This window comes from Delphinapterus leucas, chromosome 1, assembly GCF_059928025.1.
Source record: "Delphinapterus leucas isolate spDelLeu-1000000601 "Yukka" chromosome 1, BTC_Dleu_Yukka2, whole genome shotgun sequence".
NCBI classification, from domain to species: Eukaryota; Metazoa; Chordata; class Mammalia; order Artiodactyla; family Monodontidae; genus Delphinapterus; species Delphinapterus leucas.
Genome location: NC_143129.1, coordinates 27,466,819 through 27,479,945, shown reverse-complemented (window position 1 = coordinate 27,479,945; position 13,127 = coordinate 27,466,819). Strand labels below are relative to the sequence as shown.

At 42.0% G+C, this 13,127-nt stretch overlaps 1 protein-coding gene across 9 annotated transcripts in view; it reads left to right on the top strand.

Annotated features, from left to right (window-relative positions):
• TP53BP2 (tumor protein p53 binding protein 2) overlaps nucleotides 1-13,127 on the top strand; it is a 196,895-nt gene that overhangs the window by 171,794 nt on the left and 11,974 nt on the right. For 8 of the 9 annotated variants that reach the window (XM_089917456.1, XM_089917373.1, XM_089917545.1 and 5 more), the window contains 9 exons: nucleotides 868-969; nucleotides 2,914-3,088; nucleotides 3,882-4,063; nucleotides 4,422-4,586; nucleotides 4,969-5,197; nucleotides 6,593-6,706; nucleotides 7,021-7,169; nucleotides 7,941-8,406; nucleotides 9,737-10,512. In XM_089917456.1, coding sequence (XP_089773582.1) covers nucleotides 868-969; nucleotides 2,914-3,088; nucleotides 3,882-4,063; nucleotides 4,422-4,586; nucleotides 4,969-5,197; nucleotides 6,593-6,706; nucleotides 7,021-7,169; nucleotides 7,941-8,406; nucleotides 9,737-10,512 — 2,358 coding nt within the window. The remainder of the gene's footprint in view (nucleotides 1-867; nucleotides 970-2,913; nucleotides 3,089-3,881; nucleotides 4,064-4,421; nucleotides 4,587-4,968; nucleotides 5,198-6,592; nucleotides 6,707-7,020; nucleotides 7,170-7,940; nucleotides 8,407-9,736; nucleotides 10,513-13,127) is intronic. The other variant, XM_089917650.1, reaches the window with a different exon arrangement.

Genomic DNA, 13,127 nt, shown 5'->3' with positions numbered 1-13,127 from the left:
TTCTGTAGGAGTTGTTCCACATGTAGATGTATTTCTGATGTATCTGATGCTGTTGGTATCTTGTAATGAATCACATAGAAGCAATTCTCCTTTCAGGTGAAGCTGCAGAAAAATGACTGAATAATGGCTGTTCCTTCATTATCTCCTTTTTCTACTTTTCTTCTTTTTCTACTAGTGTTGGAGGGTCTCCTGCAGAGTCTGAGGGCGGCTGTGGCTCACCACAGGGACAAGGACACTGGCAACAAAAGTTCGGGGGAGTACTCCTTGGCGTGAGCCCTCCCACAGTCCGCCATGAGCCCCATCCAAGAAACGTTTTTGTTTTCAATCTGGGCACAGTTTATTTCTACTTTTTTGTTCTGTGGCACTGGTTAAACCTCTTAGGACCATGTCCAACGGATGTTTAGAGAGTGGCCATCTTGCTTTGTCCCTGATGACCCAGTGTATCTTGAATTTTTAAAATTCTAGTGTCATAGTTTTAAAGGGTGTTTTGATGACTGTATTCTAGGTTTGCTGCCAGTGTCCCAGTATCATGTTTAATATGGTCAAACACTGCCTTCCTAATTTAAATTAACTATAGAACGAGGTAATTCCAAGTTGTTCCATCTGTGTCACTGACTATTGAAACTAGTTAATTTAAATTTACAGCTTAGAAGAGTGTTGGTCTGTATGTTAGTATGTTTTATATGTTAATAAATCAGTGTGGGGTATTAATATAAAAGTTAATGGTTTCTTTAATATTATGGAAGAAAAATGGCTAAATAATTTTGTCATGATTGGTTCAGATGATGCTTATAAATGGGCCTTTGAGGGAGGAATCTCTGTGATCATTTTGTACTGAGTTGGATTGTTCGCATTTTTTTTTGGTAGGTTAATAGTCCTAGGATGGACCTGACACTTGCTGAACTTCAGGAAATGGCATCTCGCCAGCAACAACAGATTGAGGCCCAGCAACAAATGCTGGCCACTAAGGTAATATCGTGTTTTCAAAGACCTAACAGGCCACTCCTGTTAATGTGTGTGTAAAGCCGTTTACGTTCCATTCACTAGTAAACCAGTTACCTCACAGATACGTGTTGATACCATCAACCCGAAAGGTACCTGCTTTCTTCTCTTCACTGCAGCATTTTATAGAAACCTTAAATCATCCAGTTGTTCCAGATCTTCCTGACCACCATTCTGATCAGAGTTAACCACGCTATGTTGAGTATCAGTAAAACAGGAACAGCGGAAAGAACCTTTCAGCTTTGCTTGTAGGCACAACTCTGGGCTAACCTTCTCCTGAATCATTACTACAGCAAGAGGAGCTTGCTGCTCATGCAAACCTGTCCCCAGCTGCTGCTTGGCACTGGTAACAGGCTGCTTGCCTTTATCTGGGGACATTCTTCACCCACCACCTAATTCTCATCCTGTCCTTGGACAAAGAAAACATGGGAAGCCTCTCCATTTCTATCTAAACCAGTCTCCCTGCTGCTGCTTCTGCCAGCCATGGGCTTCTAGTCTAAGCCAGATGTTGTCAGACTTTGTCTGTAAAGGGCTGAGATATTTTAGGCTTTGCAAGCTGTGCTGTCTCAGCTCTGCAGTTGTAGCAGGAAAGCAGCCATAGACGAATGGGTATGGCAGTGTGCCGAGAAGACTTTACTTACAACACGGATAGCAAGCTGGATTTCGCCTGCAGGTCTGCCAGCCCCTGGTCTAAATACCCAGTCTCTGCCGCCGACCAGTCTTTGAGGGACTGTAAGTTCACTTGGGGTGAACAACTTGAGGGTTTGAGTAGCAAGGTCCCCAGCAGGGCTTTGAAGTGATAGCCAGGGATTCTTTAAGGTGGTTCTCAACATGCACGGTGGCTTTCCCTGGAATACTTCCTAGGGTTCCGATGCATCCTTTCTACTTCTGATGCCAGACACCAGCTTTTTCAAAATCATGTGTATCATTGCTTCTCAAACTTTAATATGAATACAGATCACCTAGGGATCTTGTTAAAAATGCATATTTTGATTCAGTAGGTGTGGGTTGGAGTCTGACATCTTGCATTTCTAACAAGGTCCCATGTGATGCTGACGCAGCATTCCTTGAGTTGCAAGGACATGAATTCAAAGAAAAAGGTTGATTGTTAACAGAATAACTCTCTACCCTCAGGGCCTTATTTTGAAACTATTTCTGTGTTATTTGTATGTTTTAGCCGTATTAATCTGTGAAGTTTACCCTTGATTATAAATTGTGTGGCTATATTACTCAGTTAAAAATTTTAATATGATAGAAATAAAATTGTAAGTTGCATTATTGCCGTTTTCTAAAGGCACTCAGTAGTTCTTTAGCTCTTTTCTAAGTGTATTGAGTGTGTACTAACTATGTACAATACTGTTGACAGAGATTTACATTTCACATTGCATTTAATCCTCACTGTAGCCCTAGGAGGACTAGTGATCATCTCGTTTTATAGGTGAAGAGACAGACTTGTGGATTTGGTGAAATTATGTAATTTGCCCAAAGTCTCATAGCTAATAAATGGCAGAGCTTGGGTTTGAATCCAAATTGGACTTCGAAGTGTATCATTTAATAGCTTTCTTTTACTGCCTCCCCCTCTACATGAGCTCCTTCTTAAAATTATAGCCGCAGCTCATGAAAACTAGTTCAAGGATCACTGCTTGCTTGCTGCACAAGGACCACTTGGATAAAAATACTGGTTCCTGGATCTTACCCCCTAAGAGGTAGATTCTAGGCTTGGGCCCGGGAGAGTCTGTTTTTCACAAACTCCCCAGGTGGTTCTCATAGCAGTGTGAAGGACAGATGGTGAGACCCGAGCAACGCCACCGGTGTACCTCAGCCTGGGCACCTCAGGGTGTGGTTAGATTAATTGTGGGTTAGTGCTCTGCTGTTTAAAATGCCATGTCTGATGATGGCTTATATCTTCAGGAGCAGCGCTTAAAGTTTTTGAAACAGCAAGATCAGCGTCAGCAGCAACAAGCTGCTGAACAGGAAAAGCTTAAGAGGCTCAAAGAAATAGCTGAGAATCAGGAAGCTAAGCTGAAAAAAGTGAGAGCACTTAAAGGCCACGTGGAACAGAAGAGGCTAAGCAACGGGAAACTTGGTGAGTTGCTCCCATTTGGTTTACCTCAGTGCTAAATGCTACAGTGTTAAACTGTTTGGGTGTAAGGAAACGCATTGGTATCAGAAAACACGTTGGTGTAGGAAGTTTATGTGAATTTGCAGTAAGTAAGAAGAATAAGATGAGACTCTGTATGTAGATCAACTTCAAAGAATTTTTTTGGAAAAGTATAATTCACTGCAGTTTTGATGCTGCTGCTTCCCCCTGAATTGAATTCAGCTGTTGAATGTTTTAGACAAGGTTTCCAGGTTCCCTTTGGAAAACGTAGTAGTAGTAGTAGTAGTAGTAGTAGTAGTAGTAGTTTCCACCCCCGCCATTTAGTTATTTACTTATTTGGTTGCACCAGGTCTTAGTTGCAGCAGGTGGGCTCCTTAGTTGCGACTCCAGGGCTCCTTAGTTGTGGCATGTGAACTCTTAGTTGCGGCATGCATGTGGGATCTAGTTCCCTGACCAAGGATGGAACCCAGGCCCCCTGCATTGAAGTCCTCTTTCTTCTCTCTAATTTTTGACTGAAAATTTGATGAAGGTAAGGATTTTTATGCATATAATGGCTCCATCTATTACAATACCATTTTAATTAAAATTTTAGTGATTTGATTTAGAGATGTCTGTTTGATTTAGAGGTGCTTATAAAGGAATAGGTTGATTCTAGGACATTCCTGAAAATTTCCTCTACTTTTTATGAGAAAGTTTATGGTACATCCTGGTTGCCCGGAAAGCAGTCCATTCTCATTTTTCTTTTCAACTACTGTTGCTTTTCTCGTTCTTACTTTAGTGGAGGAAATTGAACAGATGAATAGTTTGTTCCAGCAAAAGCAGAGGGAGCTCGTTCTGGCTGTGTCAAAAGTAGAGGAACTTACAAGACAGCTAGAGATGCTCAAGAATGGCAGGATTGATGGTCACCATGACAACCAGTCCGCGGTGGCTGAGCTTGATCGGCTGTACAAGGAGCTGCAGGTAAACTGTGGCCGCCTGTGACATTCAGTGGCACATCCTCTCTAGGACGACAGCATTGTCCACATAAGCGGCAGGAAGTCCTGGATTTCGGCCTCTTTTCCTTAAAGCGGGGAGGGGGAGGAAGACCTAAACCCCGCAGAATCCAGAATAAACTTTATAGTACCTCAGACAGGAAATCTGAGGTATTCCTTATGACCACAACTGGTGGTCCAACACTTAATTTTAAACCGTGAGATGAGAAGTGTGGGGGGACCTTACATTTTTAGAAACTGTATAATAGCGAACCATGTGATTATCTGTTTTGAGAAATTTTTCTTCCTACTCCTTGGCTACCTTTTATTCCCTTAATTTTGTTCAGTTAAGAAACAAACTGAACCAGGAGCAGAATGCCAAGCTGCAACAACAGAGGGAGTGCTTGAATAAGCGCAATTCAGAAGTGGCGGTCATGGACAAGCGTGTTAATGAGCTCAGGGACCGGCTGTGGAAGAAGAAGGCGGCCCTGCAGCAGAAAGAGAACCTTCCAGTAAGTGTGCTATTGGCAGGGGGCGGGAGGAGGGGACGATGACCATCCCAGCGAGGTCAGTACTTGCAGCAGCATCTTCAGAATCATTGCTCGGTGCGTCCTCTGGAAAGGGACGGGACCTGTGACTTCTTGAAAGAGAATCCACTGTTCTTATACTTTTAATATTATCACCTACGTAGCTCTGCTCTTTTTTCTAATTCTTGTAATAAAGTGTGGGTGAGAGTTCACCATGGGGTGTTTTTGTTTGGGGATATCTCTTGTAGATTTGATGGCTAGATCCTGAAAGTGCCGATTTTTAACAAAATTATGAACACGTCACGGGCTTTTCTGAGTCAGATCCAGCCTGACTTGCAATACTAAAGGCTCTGTGCTTTCTCCTAAGGTTTCGTCTGATGGACACCTGCCCCAGCCGGGGGCGTCGGGGCCGAGTCGAGTGGCTGCAGTCGGTCCCTATATCCAGTCGTCAACTATGCCCCGGATTCCCTCGAGGCCTGAGCTTCTGGTGAAGCCAGCCCTGCCCGATGGGCCTGGGGCTACGCAGGCTTCCGAGGGGTCCATGAAAGTCCAGACACTGCCCAACATGAGATCTGGGGCCGCTTCACAAGTGAAAGGTAAAACCAGGCATTTCCAAGTCCTTCCAGGGCTTTGTTGCTCCCATGCTCACTATGATTTTCCCCCAAGTTTGAGTTATTTATTTATTTGTTTGTTTGTTTTTGTATACCTTTCTTTTATTCGTGCTTCACAGCAAGTCTTTTTTTTTTTTTTAATTTAGATTTTTTTTTTTTCCTCCAAGTTTGAGTTTAAAAAGATGTCTTCCTATCCCTTGTTCATGTGGCAATTCTAAGAATCTCCTTGTGTTCTTTGGGGTTAAGAAATGATAATTTTCTTAACCCTAAGTACTATAGGGTTCTGTTCAGGAAATGAAATCAAACATCAGGTTTTTAAAAACCTGGAAATTGTTTTGAATTCCTTCTCGTTAATAAGGAAATTTTGATCTGATGTTAATAACTTGAGAACTTTCCTTGTGGTATAAAAACTCCAGATATGTTAGTGGTGTTGTCTCCACAGAATGCGAGACAGTAGGTCCATTCTGTTGATGATTGGTGTTTGCTATTCGTATATGTTTCTGTGTGAGAATTTGCCTGATGATAATTTTTAGAATAAAGGTAAACATATTGGGAGATAAAAGTGAAAGTAACAGAGGCTCGTTGTGTTAGTGGTCTTCGCATTCTGTGTGTAGTCCTCAGATACTTGGCCGGGGGCGGGGGGCAGGTGCAAGCCAGACTTTTATAATAGGAGGAAAAAATGAAGGGAGAGTTGGAGGAAAAGCAGGGCAAAAAACATCCTTTAATGAACTTACTAAACTCACCCCTGGAGAAGAAAAAAAATAGAATCGTCTCTTTTCCGTAGCCACTATCATGTGTAAATAGTAGCTAACTTTAAAATTATTATTTTGGATTAATTGCCACTGTGAAGCAGTAGTGCTGCATAGTCTGGGTTTTATTGTAGAAAGAGTTAGTTTTGTTTTTTTAAGGAAAAATAAAAGCTATGGCTTTGAAACTTAAATAGCAGTGTAGAAAAAACCTGAATACTCTGATTTACCCAAGACTGTGGTCAGAGTCATGGGCTGAAAGTCCGTGCTTTTGCTTTTGTTGTGTGTGCATCACTTGTGGTGGTTATGTAAGACACACCAGGGAGCCCTTGGTCTGCTAGATTGGAAGTCATTTTCTGGGTGGGATGGTGATGTTTTCTTACCTGGTGAGGAGTAATGCGTCCTTGCTGCTTCAAACGGACTTTCTGTTGATGGTGATTAATTTATTTGAGTCAGCAGGAGCACTCTTAAATTACAATTATAAAATGTGATGTTTTCTAAGTAAGTTTACTGGGGTTTTTGTGGGTCTGAGATTTAAACCCATTTTTAGAGATTTAACTTCCTAGCAGCAAAGTGAACCATTAAACATCTCCTTAGAATGCCAGGTTATTGCAGTTGCTTTTCTGTGTTCTAGGCTCTAAAATCCATCTGCTTGGCCCTGATTGGACTCCTCCGAATGCAGATCTTTTCTCGAGCCAACAAGCCTCTGCTTCTGTGTCCAAAAGCTCTGGAAATGCTCCAGACCAAGGTGAGGTTTACTTGTGCTGTTCCTGAATATTCTGTTTTGGGCATCTAAAGGTTCTGTGTATCCTTTTTTAGATAGCTTATTTTCTAGTGTGTTAAGACCAGGGACTGTGTTTATTTCCAGAACAGCTTCATTTAGCCAGGGAATTAAGGTACTAGCATTGTAGTGTTGGGTTATCCTTTAATCAACTTAATTTAAGAATAGAAGAGCATTTAGTGGGTATACGTTTGAGGAGAGAGAAACATGTGTGAATAAGAAATTTTATTACAAGCAGTTTGGTTATCAGCGTGATTCTTTTTTTCCCCTGTCTTCTTCAGCTGATGATGGGGAGGTCCCGCTGAGGGAGAAGGAGAAGAAAGTGCGTCCCTTTTCAATGTTTGACACCGTGGACCAGTCTGCTGCCCCACCCGCCTTTGGTACCCTCAGGAAGAACCAGAGCAGTGAAGATATCTTGCGGGATGCTCAGGTACTTGAGAGTATCCCAGTTTTAAGATTTAATGGTAATTCTATATACATTTTTTTTTTTTTTTTTTTAGAAGAGAGAAAGTATTACGTAAGGGAGAGAAAAAAAAATCTATCTGGAAGATTAGAAAATACAATAGCATTCTGTTATTTTAAATTCTGTTGCTTGAGTATATTTGTGGTCTCACATCGTACTGGCACATGACTAACATGCTTGCTTCTGGGTCATATTTTGTATGATTCTCTAAAAAAACACTAGTGCATTGAAGAACATTGTATTTGTGCTGCTCGGTCACCTTGTTTCTTCAAAGTTTGGAGCTTAGGTTATGTCAAGCAATCTGATGATGAATCTTCCGTAACTGTTAGTATCCCAACCTTTGATGAGCAGTCTATGGCTGCACGCTCCAAGTTAGGAGTGTTTTTTAACCACATGGCCCAGATTGCGTGAAGTTCCGATGAACGAGAATGGTTTTCAGTTGTTGGTGCCACCCGTGAATGTGTAAGATGGCAGTTAAAAGTCTTCAAGTGGCTACTTATAGTTGCCCAAATAGGAAGGGGCAATGCGGAGGAAATCGTACGGGGCAGGATTTGTATTGCATTACTGAAGTGCCTTTTACGTGTGATTTAGTTCAGAGATTTAAGAGTTTTTAATGATTTTTAAATGTAGAGCTAGTCTTTTCAGTCTGTATTTAACATTGGTGACGTTTAGGGTGTCTGGAACATCCTGTGTACCCAGTTACACAGTATTTTAATCGGCTGTTGTGTGTGTTCACAGGCTGCAAATAAGAATGTAGCTAAGGTACCACCTCCTGTTCCATCAAAACCAAAACAGATTAATTTGCCTTATTTTGGACAAACGAATCAGTCGCCCTCAGACATTAAGCCAGATGGAAACCCTCAGCACTTGTCAGCGGCTGTCGCATCCACGGGAAACAAACCCAAACCAGCAGCGCAGCAGCAGAGGGTCCTGCTGGCTGCCAGCATGCCTTCAGTTGGCCAAGCGGACCAGACCCTTCCTCCAGGTTCTAAGCAAGAAAGTCCCCCTGCTGCTGCCGTCCGGCCCTTCACGCCTCAGCCTTCCAAGGACACCCTCCTTCCGCCCTTCAGGAAACCCCAGACCGTGGCTGCCAGCTCCATATACTCCATGTATACCCAGCACCAGGCTCCCGGCAAAAACTTCCAGCAGGCCGTGCAGAGCGCATTGACCAAGTCCCATTCCCGAGGGCCCCACTTTCCGAGCGGTAAGATTCTTGGTCTCATCTTCACCTGCGTGGATGTGTTTCCATCCTACACCAGAGCTGCCGTCGATCAGTAAACAGCACAGTGACGTGTACCTCTTTTGACTGATGCTTTTGTCCTAAGAGATTTGTTTCATTATGGCTTCTGTTCTTCATGGGGAGTTTAAAAGAGTTTGTGCTAAATGTCAGCTACCGTAGTAGCTGAAGACGGTAGGTGAATAAAATGAAATAAATATGAAAATTGATGCATAAAACCTATAGCGATGACGTAGCCTTCTGTGTTGAATTTCCTGTGTGCGTTTGTTTCCCGCTCACGGACGAGCTCCTCGGTGAGTGGGGCAAAGTGCCTGCAGGGGATCGCTGCGCAGAGGGATGTGCCTTCACTCTAGGTCTGACCAGGTGTTCTTGGTGCCTAGAGGTTTAGACAGCTGCCTCTGTATATGTTTTTTTTTTTTTTAACGTTCTCTACTATATTTTAAGTTGTTCTAATGAGGACACAGTTACTAGTTAAATATAAAACACAAAAAGATTACTTTGTGTTCAACATACATAATTTGGTAACTTGTTGGGTTCTTTCTAAGAGTCATTAGTTTATGGGACGGGAATAAAATTCACTGTGTTTTAATGGAATGAAAATGGCTTTCTAGTTATGAAATAAGCACGTAATTGTGGCCCAGAATGTCATGAAAGTAATTACACAGCAGAGAATTAGTATAGATGCTACATCTTACTCTTTTTCATGAGTCTGGTGAAAACTGCTAATATAATAACTCGGGAATTAGATAATGATGATGTAATCAGAATGTTTACGGAGAATAGTTTTGGTAAATAGAAGTGGTTATTAATAATTTCGTAAGCCAAATGATTTGTCACATTGATTTCCTTTTGAAAATTGTGAATAGTGCATGTTTAGTTTTAATCTGGACACGTGAAAGGATCACCAGTTTTCACTGATTCTAAATTCTTTTCACATTTTGACATTTTATTTATTTTTATTTTAATTTTTTTTTTTTTTTACATTTTGACATTTTAAATTTGGATACTATGGTCTGTGATTTCTTACAGTTATAATTGACAACATTTTCTTTCACATTGGTACATAAAATAATGGTACCTCTTTACAATCAATGAGGGTTTTGATTCTGTAATAAGTTTATTATGCAACGATGGAAACCTTGCTTTGTCATTTGTTATTTTTAAAAATTAGTTGTATTGAAGGGTATTATGTAATAACTGAAATTAAAAGAGGCTTTAATTATTGTTAGCTATGTCTGTTATTTGCTAGTTTTGTTTAATTAATACTAATCAGGGCTTTTTTTCCATTTCCAATTAGTTTATGGCAAGCCTGTGATTGCTACTGCCCAGAACCCACAGCAGCTCCCAGAGAACATTTATTCCAATACCCAGGGCAAACCTGGCAGCCCGGAACCTGAAACAGAGCCCATTTCTTCAGTTCAGGAGACCCATGAAAACGAAAGAATTCCTAGGCCACTGAGCCCAACCAAATTACTGCCTTTCTTATCGAATCCTTACCGAAACCAGAGCGACGCTGACCTAGAAGCCCTGCGAAAGAAACTGTCGAACGCACCACGGCCACTAAAGAAACGCAGCTCTATTACAGAGCCAGAGGGTCCTAATGGGCCGAATATTCAGAAACTTCTGTATCAGAGGACCACCATCGCCGCCATGGAGACCATCTCCGTCCCGGCACACGCATCCAAGTCCACTTCTGGGACTGCCAGCCCGGAAAGCCCGATGGAGACCCAGAATCCATATTTGCACGTGGAGCCAGAGAAGGAGGCGCTCCCTCTGGCCCCTGAACCGGTATCCCCGGGGGAAGCAGGGAGCGCCAGTACAGAGAGCAGTGACCTGCCCGCTCCTTCTCCGGGCCTTGAGTATGAGCCTGAAGGAGTCCCAGACAGCAGTCCAAGTTTCCAGAACAACGTGGAAGAGCCAAACCCAGAGGCTCCCCCTCTGCTTGAAGTGTACCTCGAAGAGTACCCCCCCTACCCACCCCCGCCATACCCATCTGGGGAGCCAGAAGGCCCAGGAGAAGACCCTGTGAGCCTGCGTCCGCCTGAGATCACTGGGCAGGTTTCTCTGCCTCCTGTAAGTACTGTGGTGTCTTGTGGTCACTGCAGAAACCTTTTGTCTCGTCACAGCTTTCTAGGTGGCTCGTTGTCCCTACTCAGTGAAACACCAGTGAGTACTTACAGCCGGCCATTCACCAGAGATGGTCTGTGTTTAAACTGCCTGTTGTAGCAAATGTGTTCTACATAGCTTGCCCTTTATTTTACAGTTCCCTTGGCACAGGGTGGATCTTATAAATGTTATCAAAACGCAATATATTCAGCACCACAAACATTTTAATTTTGGGGGAAGAACCCCTTTCTTTATGAAGGAAACAAAGTTTTGCTCTTATACCTATAAACACCATGTTTGCTGTTTCTTCCCTAGCTGGTGTCACATATTATGGAAGGCAACACTGGGAATGAAAAGACCTGGATTTGGAACTTTCGATCACTAGTTTAGCTCTGTGAAATCGGGCAGATGGTTTAACTTCTCTCATTGGTGATATCACTCTTTCAGACTTTTCTTTTTCTAGCAGTGAAATTTATTTTCAATGTCATATTTAGGTGGAACCTCAAACTTCCAATGCTGATAAAATTGGAAGGGTTCTGGATGAAATGGGGGCTGGGGGAGGTAACGGAGCAGAGAGTGGGGTGGACCCTCTAGCCTCTTCCTCTGCTTCAGCCTGGTTTGAAGTCTCTGGGTATCCTGGCGATCCCTCAGGTTTCCTTGTGCTCTGACATTAAGTTATTCTATTTCAGCACTTGTAATTGGTCCGTTCATATTTTCTATTTCTTCCTGGTTCAGTCTTGGAAGATTGTACCTTTCTAAGAATTGGTCCATTTCTTCTAGTGTGGACAGTCATTTTATTGGCATGTAGTTGCCTGTAGTAGTCTCTTACGGTCCTTTGTATATCTGCGGTGTCGGTTGTAACTTCTCCTTTTTCATTTCTAATTTTGTTGATTTGGGCCCTCTCCCTTTTTTTCTTGACGAGTCTGGCTAAAGGTGTATCAATTTTATCTTTCCAAAGAGCCAGCTTTTAGTTTCATTGATCTTTTCTCTTGTTTTCTTCATCTCTAGTTCATTTATTTCTGCTCTGATCTTTATGATTTCTTTTCTTCTGCTAACTTTGGGTTTTGTTTGTTTTTCCTTCTCTAGTTGCTTTAGATATAAGGTTAGGTTGAGGTTTTTCTTGTTTCCTGAGGTAAGTTTGTATCACTGTAAACTTTCCTCTTAGAACTGCTTTTGCCGCATCCCATAGGTTTTGGATGACGCTAGGTTATTCTTAAGCTTTGTATGTTTTGACTTGGGCGTGTCTTCTGCACTTCTTCCAAATGTTAAGCTTTTCTTTGGAAGTTTACTTTGTCACTTTGAAATAGGTGAGAGAAGATCAGAATCCCAAAATGTCTTCAAAGTTGGTTTTTTCAGACTTTAGTTTGAAGTCATTTTGTTTCAGTAGGATGCCAAGCTATGAATTTTTAAAACCTGGGCAAAAGCACCATAGCATATTGTAAGGGTTTTTTTTTAAGTGCTTTATATGTTTGATCCCTTATTACATCTTTTAGATGTGGTAGAAGTCAAAGATAATGATTATCCAAAGTTGCCTCAACTACTAGTTTACAGTCGACATGTGTTTAAAAATTCTGTATGGTAGGGCTTCCCTGGTAGCGCAGTGGTTGAGAGTCCGCCTGCCGATGCGGGGGACACGGGTTCGTGCCCCGGTCCGGGAGGATCCCACATGCCGCGGAGCGGCTGGGCCCGTGAGCCATGGCCGCTGAGCCTGCGCGTCCGGAGCCTGTGCTCCGCAGCGGGAGAGGCCACAGCAGTGAGAGGCCCGCGTACCACCAAAAAAAAAAATCTATATGGTAAACATTGAATTCTAGTGAAAAAAGTTTTAAAATAGAGGTTAACACTTTTTTTAACAATTCTGTGCTGCTCCGTCCTGAGGTGTGGTTCTCTTTGAGTTAAACTTGCGAGATTCTGTTATTCTCTTCCTGGGAAGGTGATCTATAAACTTTTTCCTTCTTGGTTCAAGTGAAATAGAAGCCACTATCTCGTGCTGTTGTTTGAAAGTGGGTATGATTGTACTGTTTGTGAGTTGTATTATCTCAGCCATGTAATATTTACTCTTGTTTTCTTTTTTTCAAGAGACAGAAACATTTTAGCCATTGTACATTTATGAAATATATTCATTGCTACTTAACGTTTTTCAAAACTCAGTCGTTTTCCACACCTGAAATAAAATAAAGAGAAGTATGTGCAGCATATCATACCCTAGGAAATGTTTCCACTCTGTTGGCTGTGTTCAAGAAACCTGTCTTATAGGATGTTAGATCTAGTTTTAACGTTTGCCTTAGTTTTTTAAGCCTGACGTATTAAAATGTAGAAAAGATGGTTAATTTACCCATGTGTCTTGGAGTACAGTTAAATTTCTAAATATAAAATAGTGATAGCATTTTAAGACTTGTAGGATTCCTCCCTGGTATGTCTAAGACAGACTAATAATCTTTATTTTTTACTTTCATAATATGCTCCACTCCCCTTCCCCCAGGAGGCATTTTGTTGGATATGGTTAAAAGGAGGGGCTTTGAAGAAGCCAGATTCCTTGGATTTGAATTCCAGCTCTGATGTTTACTGGCTGTGTGCCTCAACTT